Source organism: Staurois parvus, unplaced genomic scaffold (genome assembly GCF_062004578.1).
Source record: "Staurois parvus isolate SC_StPar_1 unplaced genomic scaffold, SC_StPar_1.0 ptg000199l, whole genome shotgun sequence".
NCBI lineage: Eukaryota > Metazoa > Chordata > Amphibia > Anura > Ranidae > Staurois > Staurois parvus.
The window spans coordinates 3,547,822-3,567,523 of NW_028317995.1; the positions used below are offsets into that span (position 1 = coordinate 3,547,822).

The following is a 19,702-nucleotide window of genomic DNA, read 5'->3' on the forward strand; positions in this document are numbered from 1 at the left end:
TTCATTTCAGTGACACTGAGATAAATTTTGTTTTTGGAATTATCCCTTGTTATTGTAAGACGACTGCGCAAGGACTGAGAATAATACGTACTCCCTCCAGAATCTATCATTGCCAACCACTCTAGACCTCTATAGACAGGTTTACGAACCCAGTTCCACCAATAACCAGTCAGAGAAGTGGAGAGTTTACAAGAAATCTGGAGGGTCTCAGAAGGTTTCACTGTACCAGGGCCAAATTCTGTTAAAGTCACCTGTGACATGACACCTGAAGGAAGCAAAAATGCATTATTTTCTATAATGACATCTTACAAACAGAATTGCATGATTCCAAGTTAAAATCATTACTTACACATAAAGACACAGTGCAGTAGAAATAATAAAATTGATAATGTCATTTTTTTATCCCAGGCAAGATGTAACACTAGCATATATAGCATACACATCTGTATATACTGAATGGATTACCAACCTTTTTTGTAAGAGAGATTTTTACATATTGCCATCTATGCAAATTGGGTTTGAAAAAAAAATGTCTTTATTGATATAGAGACTTATTTTCACTCTTCTGTCGAAAGCAATTTACTTAATAAATGACTCTGTCCACAGCAAATCAGTACTTGCCATTATTATGTTAATAGGATCCCATGCACATAATGAAAACATCAGTGAAGGAGCAAAGCTTCCTGTGTGGGGCTCAGAACAGTAGTAGCCTCTGTTTCTTCTATTGTATGTATGTATCCCTATGAGCATACCTGGGAATGTTTGAAAATCGGAATTTCTGAAAATAAAGGTGGAACAGTGGATGGAGCTTATGTCAAGAGTATTATGGGTGTAACAAAATTTCCCAAACACTGCGAGGGGCTTAAAGCTTGAGCCTATGCACAGTGCAGGTGTCTGACGTATGTAATGTACATAGTGCAGGGGCACGGATTGGGTAATATACATGCTGTATTGCAGGGATCAGGGGTGGGTAATGTTTATAGGGCAGAGGTCTGGGTTGGGTAACGTACATAGTACAAGGGTCCGGTAATGTACATATGGCAGGGATCAGGGGTAGGTAATATTCATAGGCCAGCGGTCTGGGTTGGGTAATGAACATAGTGCAGGGGCACTGGGGTGGGTAAAGTACACAGTGCAAAGATCCAGGGTGGGTAGCGTACTGTCACGCTTGCAAACAGGCAGGGTGCTTCAGTGACAGTCCAGGTACAAGGCAGACAACGTTCAGAATCGTCAGGGTCCAATCCATAGTCAAAAGGCAGGCAGAGTGCAGAAAATAGTCAATATCCAATCCAAGGTCGTCAACAAGGGAATCCAGGCAGCAGAGCAGGGATCTTGAGCACGTGTAACCAGCACTATCACAAGCATGAGACTGCAGGCTTGGCTGGTTTAAATCAGGTTTGGTATGCACCCAGAGACTGGCCACATCAATCACCTTGCATATGGACAGACAGACAGGGAGAATGTATCACAACCAAAACCAGGATGCTGGGATGAAAACAGCAGCAGTGATGAAGCAATAGCACTACATGCTCCTGACACATACTGTACATAGTGCAAGCATCAAGTGTGTGTTCAGAATGTGAGGGATGGGAGTGGGTAATGAACAAACTGCAGGGGTCAGGTGTGTGCAATGTACATCGTTTAGTAGTCAGAAGTATATACAGCTCAGGACACATCACCCCCTGTGATTCCTATTACCAACAACCTCTTATACATAGCAAAGCACCTATGCACACACATACATACACACTTCATACACATACATGTAATATACATATGCACTGCATACATATGCATAAACACTGCATACACATACAGTATACACAACCTTCATATACACGGCATATAGATACATATACATACATACACACTGCATACACATGCTTACAACATACATACGCCCTGCATTTAAATATGTTTAACAGACATACACACTGCATGCAGAAGCGTGCAACATACATACATACACACTGTACACAAGAGCATACAACATGCTCACAGACAAGACATCCACTGTCATGGAAGGACCAGTTATAGTGCTGATGAAGGCTGAAGGCACATACATATGCACAGATCTACAGGTACTCACTTTGCTGTGCATAGACGTGCACAGATGCACGCACCCTCGCACCCGCCACTAACATTGACGCCAATGGGACTATTTAATCTGAAGAAGTTGTATTAGCCAGTGCTGCCTGATCTACAGCTATTACCCGTGTTCCTGCATCTGTTCCTGTGTTTGTCTTCTGTGATTGACCCAGCTTGTCCTGACCACTCTTGAACGCTACCTGCCCCGACCTTGTCTTGTCTCTGGACACTGCTCTGCCTCCTATTAATCTGCTCGTTCCAGTGTTCTGTATCCTGACCATTCCCTGTCTGCTGTTTACGCCTGTATTTGACCATTTGTTGCTGGCCTGGCTCACCTGATCACGCATCCAGTTGTCCATCTGTCCTGCTCAGCATGCTATCCGGTTCTTGCTGGTCCTTTATCTCCTGTGTGCTGCCAGCCCTCCTGCATCTGCAACCAGCCAGCAGTCTGCCAAGCAACTGCCACCTGCTGTCTGCCCAGGTTTGGATCTGCTGTTCCTGCTACCTGACCCATCTCTGGTGACGCACCTGCTACCCATAGGCAGAACATCTTACAGGCACTCATACCTCACTGTGCTCTGTCGCAACATCAGTGGTCCCTTTGTCAGGGCTGTAAGAGAAGCCTCCCTCTGCATGTTGGGCTCTGCTACAAGGTACGTGACATACATGCAACATACATACACATTGCATACATGCAACATACAGTACATACACAATGCCCACATGGAAGAAAAATATATTTTAAAAATATTCTTCCCAAATATATTGACATAAATATATATACTGCATGTTGAAATGTGTTTTTTATATATTACAAAATATATGAAAAATATTTTTTACAATATAATATTTATTTAAATATATTCTTCAGATTTTTTTAACATATAAAAAAGTTATTTTAACATATATTTTTACATATATTTGTAAATGCATTCCAAAAATGTAAATTTTTATTTTTAAAGACATACAGTATATTTGAAATTATTTTTAAAAATATTTATCCATATATTTTGGAATAAAAATGCATTTCAACATGCAATATATATATATATATATATATATATTGAAATATATTTTGAAATGTATTGAATATGGCCAAAATTGTAGCATTTCAAATATGACAATATATTTGGGAAGAATATTTTTAAAATATATTTCAAATATATTTTTCTTCCATATGGGTGTATACACAAGCATTCATTGTCTTATAACAAGCCTGTGTGATGTCCTTTTGTCTCTTTCGGTCAGTTGATTATGCTTAACAGACAACGTTTTCCCAGAAACTGTATATGCCGTCATAACCTTTGATACTGGATCTCACGACATGGCAAAAAAAATTGGCAACTTCAGTCACAGAGGCATCATCTAAGTGGGCACCAACAATTTATCCTATTTGAAGCTCAGGAAGCTCTGACATGACTCCGTATTAGTAGCAGCACATGCAGTGAATTACGAAAGTGAGGCTTCCCACCTGTTAACTAGGTGTCTCATCACACAGTGGAAGCAAAAGAATGTTACGTTGCTTCTGCTTTCAACGTGAATTGTCATCACTTTCACACCTGCATATCATGTAGTGTTTCCATATTTTGTCTAACCCCTATAGATTGCATTGTATTACAATAATAACTACATTGAACAATTTAGGGCAGTAAGGGTTTACAACCACTTTAAAGGCTAAGTTCACCTTTTCAGGCAGAATTTCATTTTTCATAATAAATAGAAGGCTTTTCTAATGTCGTTTCAGCCCTGTGCACTTATTTCTCACTTACCAAGTCCATGGCAGCAATGAATCTGCACCTCTCTGTTCAAAATGTACCAAAAAATGTATTCTGAGCTCATCCCTTCCTATGACCATCCAGGAAACTTCATATCCCATCATGCACTGTCTTGCTGCAACACAGCATAGGGTGTTTCACTTCTTTTTTTTATTTCTGCCCACTTTCCTGCTTCTTAAAGTGGCCATACACTGTACAATCTGTTTATACAATCTCCTTTAGATCTACCATCAAGTATGTAGTGCAAGGGCCTGCCTGATTTGATACAAATTGAATGGATTGTTCAGGTGGGTCTTCCTATTCCATAGTTTTGGAAAACCAAATTGCATTGTCTGTGGCCAGCTTTATACAGGTACATAGGAACAAGTGGGCGGAGACACTCTGTTGTCATTATTCTTGTTTTGTCACATTTGTTGCACATATTTGCATGCAGCAAAATGCTTGTTTGCTTCCTTGTTTGGGGTGCAATTAACAATTAATGGCACAGAAAGCAGGGCTAGTTCATTTTAGGTGTATAAAGGTGGGCATACATTATACAATCTGATTGTACAATTCCCTTTAGATTTATCAAAATTATATCTACCTATCCAATCATTCTGTATCCAGTCAGGCAGGCTCTTACACTACAAAGCTGATGGTCTATCTAAAGGAGCAGCCTGAAAATAGGTAAGTATAATGTTCTGTCCTCACTATGCGTTTCCCTGTGTGTAACTCAACATGCAGCTAAACCCTCCTATTCTGCAATAAGCCAGACTGAATGTAATCTTGACGCTTTATTAACAAAATAGGGTGGGGTGAGACTGTTAAGAAAAAACAGATAAGAAGTACATATAATAAATGTAAGAACATACAGAAAACAAAATGAATAGTTAGGCTGTAGATGGCAAAAAGCCCAAGCCTACCAGTGATGCTGCCTTTAGGGAATGCAATCTAACATGTGCTCTGATAGCTGCTGCCTTCTCTCCCAGTCTCTAAGATGGTGTCTGAGCTCCCAAGATATGTTTCCTTTCTCTTAGAATTATGGGAAATGTTATCAACTCTTATCTAAACAGTCACTAGTTTCTGTAAAAAAGTTAATATATTACTGGCTCCATCTAGTGGTGAAATTTGATATTGCAGGCAGGACAGTCATAATATATTTCCTGCTTGAGGCAGAACATATACTTATTTCTTACACAGACAGAATAGATGTTAGCAGAGTAAACATTTTAAAATTAGGTTTAGCCTGGAATTCCACTTTAGGATACTGGGAATTGACTAGGCAATAAAGTGGACTAGGCAATAAAAAGGATGTAACTCATATGCAGTGGAGTAGCTATGGGGGTGCAGACAGTAGACAGGCTAAGGCACTGAAGGGCACAGGTGGGTAGCACTGATGGGCACAGGTGGGTGGCGCTCATGGGTACAGGTGGGCGGCACTGTGGGTTATCGGCAGTACTTTCCTCATGCTGTGACAGCCTGAGGAAAGTGCAGGTGATAACCGGCAACTGTATTTACCCGGTGATCTGCTGTGTCATTGGACACAGATGATCATGTGGTAAAAGGTTGCTGTGATTGGCCGTTTACCATATAACGTGATCAGCTGTGTCCATAGGGCACAGCAATCGCTGGCGGCACCAAGTATGCGCTGCTGGGGGCGTCTTCTGGAATGACATCTATGGACGTTGTCCCAGAACTAGACAACCGTGCTGTAGCCATCTTTCGACTATAGAACAATAGGGAAGAGGTTATATTAGGATACAGACTGCTCTATTACCCCTGGTTAACATCTGTGCAGGTGGTGCCACTGCAGGACAAAAACCTGCAGCCGCACCACCCATACAGAGGAATGCAGGACCCGCAGGCAGGTGTCATTAATGTGCTGGAAATCGCAACCGTACTGGGAACCTCAGTTCCTGTGCATACTGTGATTTCCAAAGTAGTGCAGGGACTTTTTCCTGAGTGTCCTGGAGCACGGGAGTCCATTCAAATGAATGACATAAATTTCACTTGTGTAAATGACATAAAAAAATGACATAAATGTAATGTGTAAATTACAAATTTCATTAATGTAAATGACATAAACAAATTACATACATTTCATTAGTGTAAATTACATAAAAAATTACAAATTTCATTAGTGTAAATGACATAAAAAAAATGACATACATTTTATTAGTGTAAATGACATAAAAAATTACAAATTTCATTAGTGTAAATGACATAAAAAATGACATACATTTCATTAGTGTAAATGACATAAAAAATTACAAATTTCATTAGTGTAAATGACATAAAAATGACAAATTTCATTAGTGTAAATGACATTAAAAAATGACAAACATTTCATTAGTGTAAATGACATAAAAAATGACATACATTTCATTAGTGTAAATGACATAAAAAATTACAAATTTCATTAGTGTAAATGACATAAAAATGACAAATTTCATTAGTGTAAATGACAAAAGAAAAATGACATACATTTCATTAGTGTAAATGACATAAAAAATTACAAATTTCATTAGTGTAAATGACATTAAAAAATGACAAACATTTCATTAGTGTAAATGACATAAAAAATTACAGATTTCATTAGTGTAAATGACATTAAAAAATGACATACATTTCATTAGTGTAAATGACATAAAAAAAGACATACATTTCATTAGTGTAAATGACATAAAACATTACAAATTTAATTAGTGTAAATGACCTTAAAAAATGACAAACATTTCATTAGTGTAAATGACATAAAAAATGACATACATTTCATTAGTGTAAATGACATAAAAAATTACAAATTTCATTAGTGTAAATGACATAAAAATGACAAATTTCATTAGTGTAAATGACAAAAGAAAAATGACATACATTTCATTAGTGTAAATTACATAACAAATTACAAATTTCATTAGTGTAAATGACATTAAAAAATGACAAACATTTCATTAGTGTAAATGACATAAAAAATTACAGATTTCATTAGTGTAAATGACATAAAAATATGACATACATTTCATTAGTGTAAATGACATAAAAAATTACAAATTTCATTAGTGTAAATGACATAAAAAATGACATACATTTCATTAGTGTAAATGACATAAAAAATTACAAATTTCATTAGTGTAAATGACATAAAAATGACAAATTTCATTAGTGTAAATGACAAAAGAAAAATGACATACATTTCATTAGTGTAAATTACATAACAAATTACAAATTTCATTAGTGTAAATGACATTAAAAAATGACAAACATTTCATTAGTGTAAATGACATAAAAAATTACAGATTTCATTAGTGTAAATGACATAAAAATATGACATACATTTCATTAGTGTAAATGACATAAAAAATTACAAATTTCATTAGTGTAAATGACATAAAAAATGACATACATTTCATTAGTGTAAATGACATAAAAAATTACAAATTTCATTAGTGTAAATGACATAAAAATGACAAATTTCATTAGTGTAAATGACAAAAGAAAAATGACATACATTTCATTAGTGTAAATGACATAAAAAAATTACAAATTTCATTAGTGTAAATGACATAAAAAATGACATACATTTCATCAGTGTAAATGACATAAAAAATTACAAATTTCATTAGTAAAAATGACATACATTTCATTAGTGTAAATGACATAAAAAATTACAAATTTCATTAGTGTAAATGACATAAAAATGACAAATTTCATTAGTGTAAATGACAAAAGAAAAATGACATACATTTCATTAGTGTAAATGACATAAAAAATGACAAATTTCATTAGTGTAAATGACATAAAAAATGACATACATTTCATTAGTGTAAATGACATAAAAAATTACAAATTTCATTAGTGTAAATGACATAAAAAATGACATACATTTCATCAGTGTAAATGACATAAAAAATTACAAATTTCATTAGTAAAAATGACATACATTTCATTAGTGTAAATGACATAAAAAATTACAAATTTCATTAGTGTAAATGACATAAAAATGACAAATTTCATTAGTGTAAATGACAAAAGAAAAATGACATACATTTCATTAGTGTAAATGACATAAAAAATTACAAATTTCATTAGTGTAAATGACATAAAAATGACATCAATTCCATCAGTGTAAATGTGATTCATTTACAGCATGGCATGTCCTGGTCATGAAGGGGAGTAAATCTCGCTGTAGTCATACGTCCAGCCCAGGTTGCCCTTGTCCCTGGCATAATGAGGCAAATGGGCAGACAAACTAATCATGATCTTTGTATCATCTACATATAGGTGTTCACAATATAACCGGGCTGCTGAGAGACTGAGCTCCCATTCATCTCCCTGTCAGCGAGAACACAACTCGTTCTGGATCAGCGTTCCTTTATCCAACATACTCCTATGTACCTAACCACATAGAACTGCACGCTTCTGTCACTGTCACTATGGCAACGTGCGCCTGGTAACACCGGAAGTACCTCTGCAGCCCATTTCCGTTTCCGGTGGAGTACTGATTGTTGCCGCTCTAGGACGGTTTGATGGTTGTGACTCTCGGTGGGTGAAGATATGGAGGCTGGCACATCGGTAAGTTACATAATAAATGATTGTAGGGTCGGGAAGGCTCCTCACACATACACGAGGCTCGTGCTGTAGCTGCTTTCATTGGTACTCGTTGTACCGTCTGGCTGTGTTCACATGGACTCGTGCTTGGTGTATTCCTTCCAGTGTGTAGAGGCTCAGTGTCATTGCAGAGGGGGAGGCTTCCTCAGGCTGCTGTCTACGTTACTCTAGGGCCAGTTCACACTACAAAAATGCATTCCGCGTACGTTTTTGCTTACGCTTCACACCACATGCAGTTTTGGTGCAGCTTGCTATGTTCCAGTATGGTTCTGTGCAGAAAAAAATGCAGCATGTTCTACTTTTTTTTTCTGCACCAGAAACTGACTGGATCTGATGTGAACTAGGGCCACTGGAATACATGGAAAACACTGTGCATGCATTTTTGATGCAGAAAAAAATCGCATTGAACTGCATCTTGTGTATATGCAGTAAAGCACGCTTGTTTTACGCTCTGTGGAACCTAAGGGGTTAATCCACACTGTGTAAAAAGGATGTTCAATCCTCTCTTCTCTGATCCTCCTTTACTTCTACTGTTCCCAATCCATATGATGAGAGAACAGAGCCTTGGGGGCAAGCTGTACATGCTCAGTTTGGTGTGTATTGCTAGAGTTTTTTTTCTCAGCACAGGGCCTATCAGTAATGTCCAGACAGAGGGTCAGGGGTTAGCAGCCTCATAGGACAGTCAGAGGAGAATGAAAACTCCTCATATAAGCTTTAACCAGTGCTCTTCAGGACACAGAAGTCACAAGACTGCTCTAACTGCTGATGAGAAAAGGTATTTAGCAGAGTATATTTAGTAAAATAATTGAATTTCTATGTACTGTGGGAGAGCAGATATAATGAATGCAGGGTCTTGGGTTTAGTAACACTTTAAGGCGAGTCTGTCATAATATGCGGTGCCTACTAGCACATTGTGGCTTAAACCATCTGAGGGCCCACGTTAATTCAGGTACTTTTATAGCACTGTCAATTTAAACAAAGCTTTACTTATGTATTATACGTTCACATCAGTCCCTAACCCTCAAGGGGCATTTAATCTAAGGTCCCTAACTCACATTCATACATACACATACTAGGGACAATTTAGACAGGAGCCAATTCACCTACCAGCATGTCTTTGGAGTGTGGGAGGAAACCGGAGTACCCAGAGGAAATCCATGCAGGTACAGGGAGAACATGCAGATTCCCGGCAGGTAGTGCCGTGGTTGGGATTCAAACCAACAACCTTAGTGCTCCCTGGCAGAAATGCTAACCAATTAGCCACTGTACATTTTTCTTTTAATTCAGAAATGTACTGCTGCTTTAAGTGAATGGGGCTGTATCCGCAGTGCATGCGGTTGTGGCAGATCAGGCGTTTAGGCGTTAAAACAACCAGCGAGGAGGTGATATAATGCCTTCTTAGTGGCTTTCAAACACTCCCTGAGAAATAGTCACCCATGGATTGCCCTTCAGGGGGCAAGGATAGTGTAATCGAACCCTAACCCTTTTTGCAATTACAAGCATGTGGGAAAGAATTTAGATCTGAACTCCAGCCTTTCTTGCAGTGTTGCCTTGTTGACCAGGATCCTCTCCTGTACTGAAACTGCTTATCTGACTGCACACTGTGAGCTTCTCGGGCTCACAGACCCCAGCATATGCTGCAGTGCTTTCCTTGACAGGACATGAGGCAGGCAGCCCTGTTCTGTGATTAAGGCTCCATTCACACTTGTCTGACTCCAGAGTTGCGTGACATTTGGAGTGCAACTTTGATGTAACTTTGGATGTGACTTGTCCCTCTGCAAAACTGTTGCACCACTGCTCCATGTAAAACACTCAGGTACGACTTTCATGCAACTTTTGAGGATTAACATTGAAGTCTGTGGCTGTTAAGTTGCATGACAGTCAGACCAAATTAGTGCATGAACTATTCTGAAGTCACTGCAACTTTAGGACACACATGTATGAATGGTTATCATTGGAAAACATGGGGTACATATGACTTGTCATGCGACTTTGATGTCCAAAGTTGCATGACAAGTTGCACAAGTGTGAATGGGGTCTTAGACTGCATTGGGTAATGCTGCTAAATGCAGCTGGGGTGCACAAGACCTCACAATGTGCATTTGGAGTTGAAGCAGATCAGAACCCACCTCATTGACAGGCTGGAGGATATCTAGCATCATTTGGGGCAGGGATCTCTTGACAGGAAAAAACAAAGCCTGGGAATTTACAGGTACTGATAAAGGTACATAACGATTTTATAAAATCCATATATTAACCCCTTCACGCCTAAGGGTAAAAAATCTAAATGCCTAAGCACAATTCTGCAACGTTGACATGTGATAGTAAAACCGTACATATCATCACAACTACTTTGTACATCCAGGAATTATACGTTGATTTTTTCTGGACTAATTGGGCTTTCATTTGGTGGTAAATGGTAATGGATATCTCCTGATTTTTTTTTTTATTATCAAAGGAAAACTGGCCCAAAATAGTAAAAAAAAAATCTTTTTTTTTAATTTAGCTGTGTGTTTCTTGTTACTACCATAACCTACCACCAAAGAATAACCCAAAATAAATTCTCCAGCTCTTGACGATCACAGCGAATACCATATATGTGTATGTTATTTGTTGTTTGTATCCGTAGTACAGCCCAGGAACAATAGTGCACATTTTGTTTTTGTCTTTTTTTTTTTTACCTAAAACACATTGACACTGACACCAATTTTTTTTTTTCGTAAATGCTGGCCTCTGACCTTGACCCAAACACTAACCCTGGCACTGAACTAGATCAAAACTTGATCTAGGTATTTTCTTTTATTTTTTAATATTTATTTATTATAATTTTTTTTTTACAAACAATTTTTTTTTCTCTCTATGCCAGGAGTTAGAGATACAAAGCAAGGGGGCTGGGCTGCACAGTGACTGATCACTGTGATAGCCAATCAGAGGCTATCACAGCAATCATGTGACCCCCGAGGCTCTCAGTGACACCGTGGTCCTTTGTGTTGGGAGCGTGCCGATCGGCGCACTCCCAGCACAAAGACCGGTACGCAAATATGCGGCGCCACGGAAAAAAGCCCAGTTCTGTGAGGCCACATATTTGTGTGACGTCGGCGTCAAGGGGTTAATAAATGCTCCCTGAAAACATCATCATAAACGTATGTGCTTGTCTCGACATGTTTTGCTGACATCTATAGCCACTTCTTCAGGAGACTAAGAGAATTGTCATCTATGGATTACATATATACATACACACCAGTCAGTCACAATATTATTATCCAGTGACAGGTAAAGTGAATAATATTGATTATCTTGTTAGAGTGACATCTGAAAGTGGGTGGGATATATTATGCAGCAAGTAAACATTGTGATGAAAGTAGAAACAATGGGCATATGTAAAAATTTTGAGCAACTCTGACAAGGGCCAAATTGTAATGATTAGATGACTGGGTCAGAACAACTCCAAAATTGCAGCTCTTGTAGGATGTTCCCAGTCTGCAGTGATCAGGACCGACCAGTAGTGGTCTAAGGAAGGAAAATCAGTGACTGGTACACTGGTGACCAGGGTTATTTGATGCACATGGGGGAGGGAGCAAAGGCTGGTTTGTGAAGTCTGACCCAATAGAAGAGCTACTGTTGCTGCAAACAGTTAATGCTGGTTCTGATAGGTGTCATAACACACAGTGCATTGCAGTTTGTTGTGTGTGGAGCTGTGTAGCGGTAGACCGGGCAGGGTGCCCATGCTGATCAGTGTCCAGAGCCAAAAGTACCTACAATGGGCATGTGAGCTTCAGAACTGAACCACAGAGCAATGGAAGGAGGTGGCCTGGTCTGAAATATCAGATTTTTCTTTTACATCATGTGAATGGCCAGGTGCATGTGTGCTGCTTACACATTGAAGAGTTGGCACCAGGATGCACTATGGGAAAAAGGCCAGCCAGTGGAGACAACGTGATGTTTTGTCTAATAGAGTACATGCCTCAGTGGGTCAGGACTGTTTTGGTGGCAGAAAGGGGACCGTCTCAATTTTAGGTGGTTGGTCATATTGTTATGGCTGATCAGTGTATTGTATATACCCATTATTGTGACATCTATAGATTTAATAAGTAAAAGTCAATATTCATTTCAATGCAAAATTGATGGGGTCAACTTGATGTTTACCGGTGTCCATCCAATGTTATTCACTTTCCCTGTCAGTGGTCATAATGTTATGGCTGATTGTAGTAAATGCAAGATGCATACTTTTGATGGTGTTTTAAAGGACATAGTATATTAATACATTCATTTATTTATTTTCAGAACATATTAATACGTTTATGGATTTAATGAGATTGTTGTATACTTGTATTGGTACCTGTAAAGTCCCTGGCTTTTTTTTTTTTTTGCTTTGCTGGGTATATAATAATGTACAGTGCCTTGAAAAAGTATTCATACCCCTTGAAATTTTTCCTCATTTTGTTATGTTACAACCAAAAACGTAAATATATTTTATTGGGATTTTATGTGGTAGACCAACACAAAGTGGCACAGAATTGTGAAATGGAAGGAAAATAATAAATGGTTTTCAGAATTTTTTATAAATAAATGTGAAAAGTGTGGCATCCATTTGTATTCAGCCCCCCTGAGTCAATACTTAGTAAAACCATCTTTTGCTGCAGTTTCAGCTGCAAGTCTTTTTGGGGATGTCTCTACCAGCTTTGCACATCTAGAGAGTGAAAGTTTTGGCTATTCTTCTTTGCAAAATAACTCAAGCTCTGTTAGATTGGATGGAGAGCGTCTTTGAACAGCAATTTTCAAGTCTTGCCACAGATTCTCAATTGGATTTAGGTCAGGACTGTGACTGGGCCATTCTAATACATGAATATGCTTTGATCTAAACCATTCCATTGTAGCTCTGGCTGTATGTTTAGGGTTGTTGTCCTGCTGGAATGTGAACCTCCGACCCAGTCTGAAGTCTTTTGCAGACTAACAGGTTTTATTCTAAGATTGCCCTGTATTTGGCTCCATCCATCCATCTTCCCATCAACTCTGACCAGCTTCCCTGTCCCTGCTGAAGAAAAACATCCCCACAACATGATGCTGCCACCACCATGTTTCAAGGTGGGGATTGCGTGTTCAGGGTGATGTACAGTGTTAGTTTTCTACTAAACATAGTGTTTTGCTTTTAGGCCAAAAAGTAAAATTTTGGTCTCATCTGACCAGAGCACCTTCTTCCACACATTTGCTGTGTCCCCCACATGGATTCTCACAAACTGCAAATGGGACATCTTATGGCTTCTTTCAACAATGGCTTTTTTTCTTGCCACTCTTCCATAAAGGCCAGAATTGTGGAGTGCGCGTCTAATAGTTGTCTTGTGAACAGATTCTGCCACCTGAGTTGTGGATCTTTGCAGCTCCTCCAGAGTTACCATGAGCCTCTTGGCTGCTTCTCTGATTAATACTCTCTTAGCCCGTCCTGTCAGTTTAGATGGACAGCCATTTCTTGGTAGGTTTGCAGTTGTGCCACGCTCTTTCCATTTTTGGATGATGGATTGAGCAGTGCTCCGTGAGATGTTCAATGCTTGGGATGTTTTTTTTTTTTAGTAACCTAGCCCTGCTTTAAATTTCTCCACAACTTTATCCATGACCTGTCTGGTGTGTTTCTTGGCCTTTATGATGCTGTTTGTTCACTAATTTCTCTTCCAAACCTTTCAGGGCTTCACAGAACAGCTGTATTTATACTGAGATTAAATTACACACAGGTAGACTCTATTTACTAATTAGGTGACTTCTGAAGGCAATTGGTTCCATTAGATTTTAGTTAGGGGTATCAGAATGAAAGGGGCTGAATACAAATGCACGCCACAGTTTTCAGATATTTATTCGTAAAAAATTTTCAAAACCATTTATCATTTTCCTTCCACTTCACAATTATGTGCCACTTTGTGTTGGTCTATCACAGGGGTGGCCAACCTGCGGCTCTCCAGCTGCTGCAGGACTACAAGTTCCATCATGCCTCTGCAAGTCAGTAACTTCCCATCTTTGCAATGCCTCATGGGAAATGTAGTTCCACAACAGCTGGAGAGCCACAGGTTAGCCACCCCTGGATAAATTCCCAAGAAAATACATTTACGTTGACAAAATGTGGAAAATTTTTCTAGGCATGATTGTTTTGATCAACTGTAGGTATAGGATTGTGTATATGGATTTTTCTTTTATTTGCGTGTGGTTTGAATTATATGGACTTCTGCATCAAGGGACACGGTCATAAATAAAAAGTCTGACAGGGTTTCTGACTGTCCTCTACTCTACTAACAAAAATCTTTTGTTTTGCTAGAATAGTTTTTTGTGCAAAGGTAAACAAATGTTTTACAGCCTGTAAATTGAAAGCATTTTTTTTTTTTTTTCAGGAAGCTGTACTTTCAGGGTTGAAACGTCCAGCTGAAGATTTTGAAGATGCCGAAAGGAAAAGGTTTTGCCCCATTAACCCTGATGTTATTAAGAAGGAAATAAAAGATGATGAGGATGAGGCAGGCAGCAGTGAAGAAGCGTGGCTGAGCAGCTTTGGATTATACAGTGATGACGCAACCCAGTCAAGTAACCATTCAAATGCTGCTGATATTAGCACAAATTCCTTTGCAGAAAGTGTGTTTGATTCCAACACAGAATTCAATTATCCAGTAAATGATAATTCATCATTTTTTGATGTGGAAAAGCCTTTTCAGCCCTCTGCTGAGCTTGTGCCCCCACAGTGTTTTGGAACCAGGAAGCTAAGGTTTCAGAGTGCATGGTATACAGATTTCCCATGGCTCCATTACAACCCTCAGATAAAGGGTGTTCTTTGTTTTACCTGTGGAAAAGCAGAAACTATGGGTCTCTTGGGTTCCACAAGAAGGAGAGATTCTGTGTTTACAGCTGTAGGTTTCTCTAACTGGAAAAAGGCCCGGGACAAATTTGGATCACATCAGAAGTCAAAGAGCCATGAGTTTGCAACCTGGAAATTGATGCATGCTTTACAGCATCAGAAAAGGGAAGCTGCTCTGGAACAGCAAAGGAAAGTTAGACAGGCTATCCCAGCAATTTGTCTGAACAAACTCATCGCTGCCATCCGATTTTTGATTCATCGAGGCCACACGTTCCAAAACCATGAATCAATTGAAGAGAGTTTATTTGAGCTTCTGAAGTTCTTGGGTCAGGATAACGAGATGTTCAAATATTGGCTCATGACAAATCAGAATTTCACTAGTCCAGAAATTCAGCATGAAATAATTAGCTTAATGAGCCAGGAGATCATAAGTGTAATTGCAAAAGATGCCAACCAAGGCTCAATGTACTACTCTGTAATTGTAGATTGCATTCAGAATTCTGATTCCAATCAGCTGAGTCTTTCCTTGCGATACTTGGATTCTGAGCTTCATCCACAAGAAGAATTTATTGGGTTTGTAGACCCAATGGAGGAAACTGGAACATCTGCTGCAAACCTCATCTTAGATCTTCTTGACCGATATTCATTGCCAATAGATCTTTTAAGAGGAATTGCATTCGAGGGATCCACTTCCTCCCTTTGCTATATGGAATCGCGTGTACTGATGAAACAGAAACAGTCCTTAGCCATGTTTGTACATTGTGGAGCTCCTTGCAGCAGTTCTTTGGCAAGAGATTGTAGCCACGCTAGTCCAATTTTGCAGCAAGCATTGTATTCTGTAAATGATCTGTGCAAGTTATTCAGCCAAACACCTAAGTTCAGATTTTTACTTGCAGAGGTGTCCCCAGGTCCTGTCTGCCAAACTCGCTACTTATGTTCTTCTAAATGGTGTGTTAATCTACAAGTGCTTAATACTGTTATTCAGCACTATGGCTTAATCATAGAAGGGCTCCGGGAGATGCAAACACACCCTGGGGTTTCTGGGGTAAGAGCTCATACATTGTTGAGAGAATTTATTGAAGGGAACACGCTTGTAAGTTTGTTCATAGTAAGGTCACTGATGGAGTCTCTGAACATTCTGAATTCAAATCTGGATGAACAGAGCAGACTTATGTCAAGCTCCCTTAAGAAAGTAAGACTGGTAAAAGAAATTTTGGTCCGGTTACGTCAAGAAGCATCAGTAGTGGATTTCTTGAGACAATCCGAAGATTATGTTACTAAACTTAATATTTTACCAGTTTCCATTCCACAAAAGAGACAGCAAAATCCTCAGAACACAGACACTGAAGATCAAGCTCAGATGCCAAAAGAGGACTTTTTCAGAGATGAGTATTTTAAATTACTTGATGCTGTCATCTCTCAACTCGATAACAGGTTTCTTCAACAAGGTTTTATTGATTACTGTCATCTTGAAGATGTGCTCCTGTGCGCTGGGAAAGGGGAATCTGACACTGTTATTGGAGAAAAACTGGGAATCCTCTCTAAATACCCAGAGTTTAATGTTCGAATGTTAAAGATACAGTTGGAAATGTTTGCTCATAAAAACAGCTATACTTCTTTGCCTGAAGCTGTTAGCCTTTACAAGTCTGTCAGTCCTGAAGTGAAGGAGTTTTTCAGTGAGTTGGGTAAATTTCTGAAACTCTTGCTGATAATTCCTGTAAGCACATCTGAGAGCGACCAGGTCGGTTCTTTCCAGAGACTCAAAACTTTGCTGGAGTTTACTACAGTGGAGACGCGCTCAAATGATGTAGCTCTATGCTATGTGAATGAAACCAGGTTAGACAGCCTGTGTATAGACACTATTGCACATAATTTTGTGCATGGCTTTTGAGCACTTCATGGGTTTGCCATAATAAGCAGTATTTTAAAGGACAGACATATTCGCCTGACCAGCTTTTAGTATACCACCTCCAATAAGTTTATATAATGTAACAGTAAAAGAATATGAAACCACCGAGGTATCAAAAAATTCGAAAAATATATCAACAGAAACAACTGAAAACTGTCCATGATACATTTTTTTTATTTGCATTAATTAAAATTTTCAGGACAAGCTTCCAGGGTATGTCTCTTTCATCAAGGTGCAAGTAGTAGTAATGCTTGGACCTTGATAAACGGGACATACCCCGAAAGCTTGTCCTGAAAAATTTTAGTGAAAATTAAAAAAAAAAATATTACGGACTGTACTAAATTTCTTTCGCAAATACACTAATAAGGCCACAATCGCCTCAAGCAAAAATATCACATAGCCCTTTTTTTTTTTAACCTTTTTTCATAAAACCATAGCCTTTGAGATTTCCTTATGAGTTGTACACACAAAGCCATTTTAGTTTCTCCATTTCTTTCGTGCTTGTCTCTACACATATCTTCATCATTTTGGGAATTGTACGTTTTTGTATCATATTTTAAAGTTGAAAGAAAACTGTGGACCAAACTTTGTAAGTTTTATTCTCTAGACTGACTTAGTAGCAAGTATAGAAGTTGTGAAAAAAAAAATATTCCCAAAGTGGTACCAGTGTAACTCTCTGTATTATTTTATTTTTTTTAAGTTGAATTGTAAAGCGCAATATTGTGCAATTTAGAGAAATGATAGGAGTGATTTACTGAATGAAAATTTGGTTTTGAGTCTTTCATCTTGTACATTCATTTCATCGTGTAGGTTTTTTGTTAATGGTTTTTATTGTTGGGATGGAAGGATTTGGAAATATAATTATTATTTTCAGTATGTCTGAAAATAGAGACCTCCGTATCCTCACCAGACAATTGTTTTTAGGTGCCTTGGTGATCAAGATTTATCCTGCCCTGCAATGAAACAGTATAAAAACAGTAAAGAGCTTTTCAACAAGCCCTTACCTGTCTTGCTGCTTTAAATGTAAACATTCTCAGAGGTCACAATAAAGACTCTGAAGTCAGGTTTCAGTTGGTTTATAACAGCTTATAAGCACTTGCTGTTCATTTACATTAGAGGGCTTTTTAGGCTACCGAATCTTCTCTTCATAGAAAAAAAGGTAAGATTTCATTGCATGTGTTGTGAACTTTGAAAATTAATTTCTCCACAATGCCTTTGGATACATGGATGCCTTGTTCAATCTTGAGTGCACAGAAAGTGGGAGGTATGGTCAGTAAGCATTGTCCAATCGTGGGCAAGCTAGGCATGTATCAGAATTGGAGCTTTGCAACTGTTAAAGATGTCAAAACGTAACATTATGAATTTATTCTCTGCACACTGCTGTACATACTTACATATATCTAGCAAATGTTTGTGTGAAACAGATTCTTGGTTTGCTTATATTGAAATACATATTCAAGCTGGCCAGCTGTGTCAAAGTGATGCTTGTCTAGCTAGTCTCTACTGTGCAAGGTGCCAAATCATTGTTTAACGAATACTTCAATGGACATACAGTGCCAATATGGGACAGAAGACACCATAGAAGAGAGCTTCAGATTCAGGTCTCATCACGAACGTGCACTATGCAATAGAGATATCTGTGCTCTGATCCAGATGGCTTGCATGTCTATAACACAGTGCGTCTGCATTTGAGGACACACCCTCTGTGCATTTGAGGACACACCCTCTGTGCGTTTGCTGGCCACTGCTGCAACATTTTTGGATCTCCTTTCATTTTCTGTCCTGGTGACAATGAGTAGCTGGACATTCCCCACTGGGGACCAAGACTTGAACAACTTAAAATAGATTCTAACTCTTGTCCAAAACTTAAAAAAAAAAACATTGCTTGTTATAAAAACTACTTTCACAATGAAAAGCAGCCCCATCACCAAATATATAAGGGCAAAGCTACATCATAAAAGATTAGGGCAAATTACAATTTTTTTTTTTTTTGTTTTACAAATAAAGGTGCTGTTTTGTTTGCCTTGTCTTTCAAAAGCTATGGACACTATTAAAACAAGGTGATACTGTGGTATGAATGCAAATTAATTTTTTATGTGTATATTATATATCAGGTACAATAACCTATTTGTATTCAGGAAATTAAAAGGTTCTATGTAGTATGGATGCAACAAAAGTTTGGTGGCTGAAAACACCCCTATTGGCCTTTGGCCGATACAAAAATAAGCACCGATACAGGTGCCGAAAATAACACCGCCCCTCGCCGCCACTGCTCGGTTGTTCTTAGCCTTACCTGAGAAACCACCGAATGATCGTGGTGCTGGGCATAGAGATAAGTGAAGGAAAGATAACCTCCACTCATCTCTATGCCCTTTGAGAACCGGAGCGACGTCACGTTCAGTTTCTGCACCTTGTAAAGGACTTTTTTTTTTTTTTTAAGCTCTAGATCATTGCTTTTCTTTGATCTAATGCTTTAAATTGTAGTCTTATTGACCCCATATTTCTCCAAAAAGA

General features: G+C 38.4%; 1 protein-coding gene across 1 annotated transcript; it reads left to right on the forward strand.

Moving 5' to 3' along the window:
- Positions 1-8,326: 8,326 nt before the first annotated feature.
- On the forward strand, positions 8,327-19,266 carry LOC149461528 (uncharacterized). Its single transcript, XM_089678213.1, has 2 exons — positions 8,327-8,414; positions 14,825-19,266. Exons 1-2 carry the CDS (start codon positions 8,397-8,399, stop codon positions 17,168-17,170), a joined length of 2,364 nt encoding a protein of 787 aa, XP_089534339.1. The 5' UTR covers positions 8,327-8,396; the 3' UTR covers positions 17,171-19,266.
- Positions 19,267-19,702: the final 436 nt, after the last annotated feature.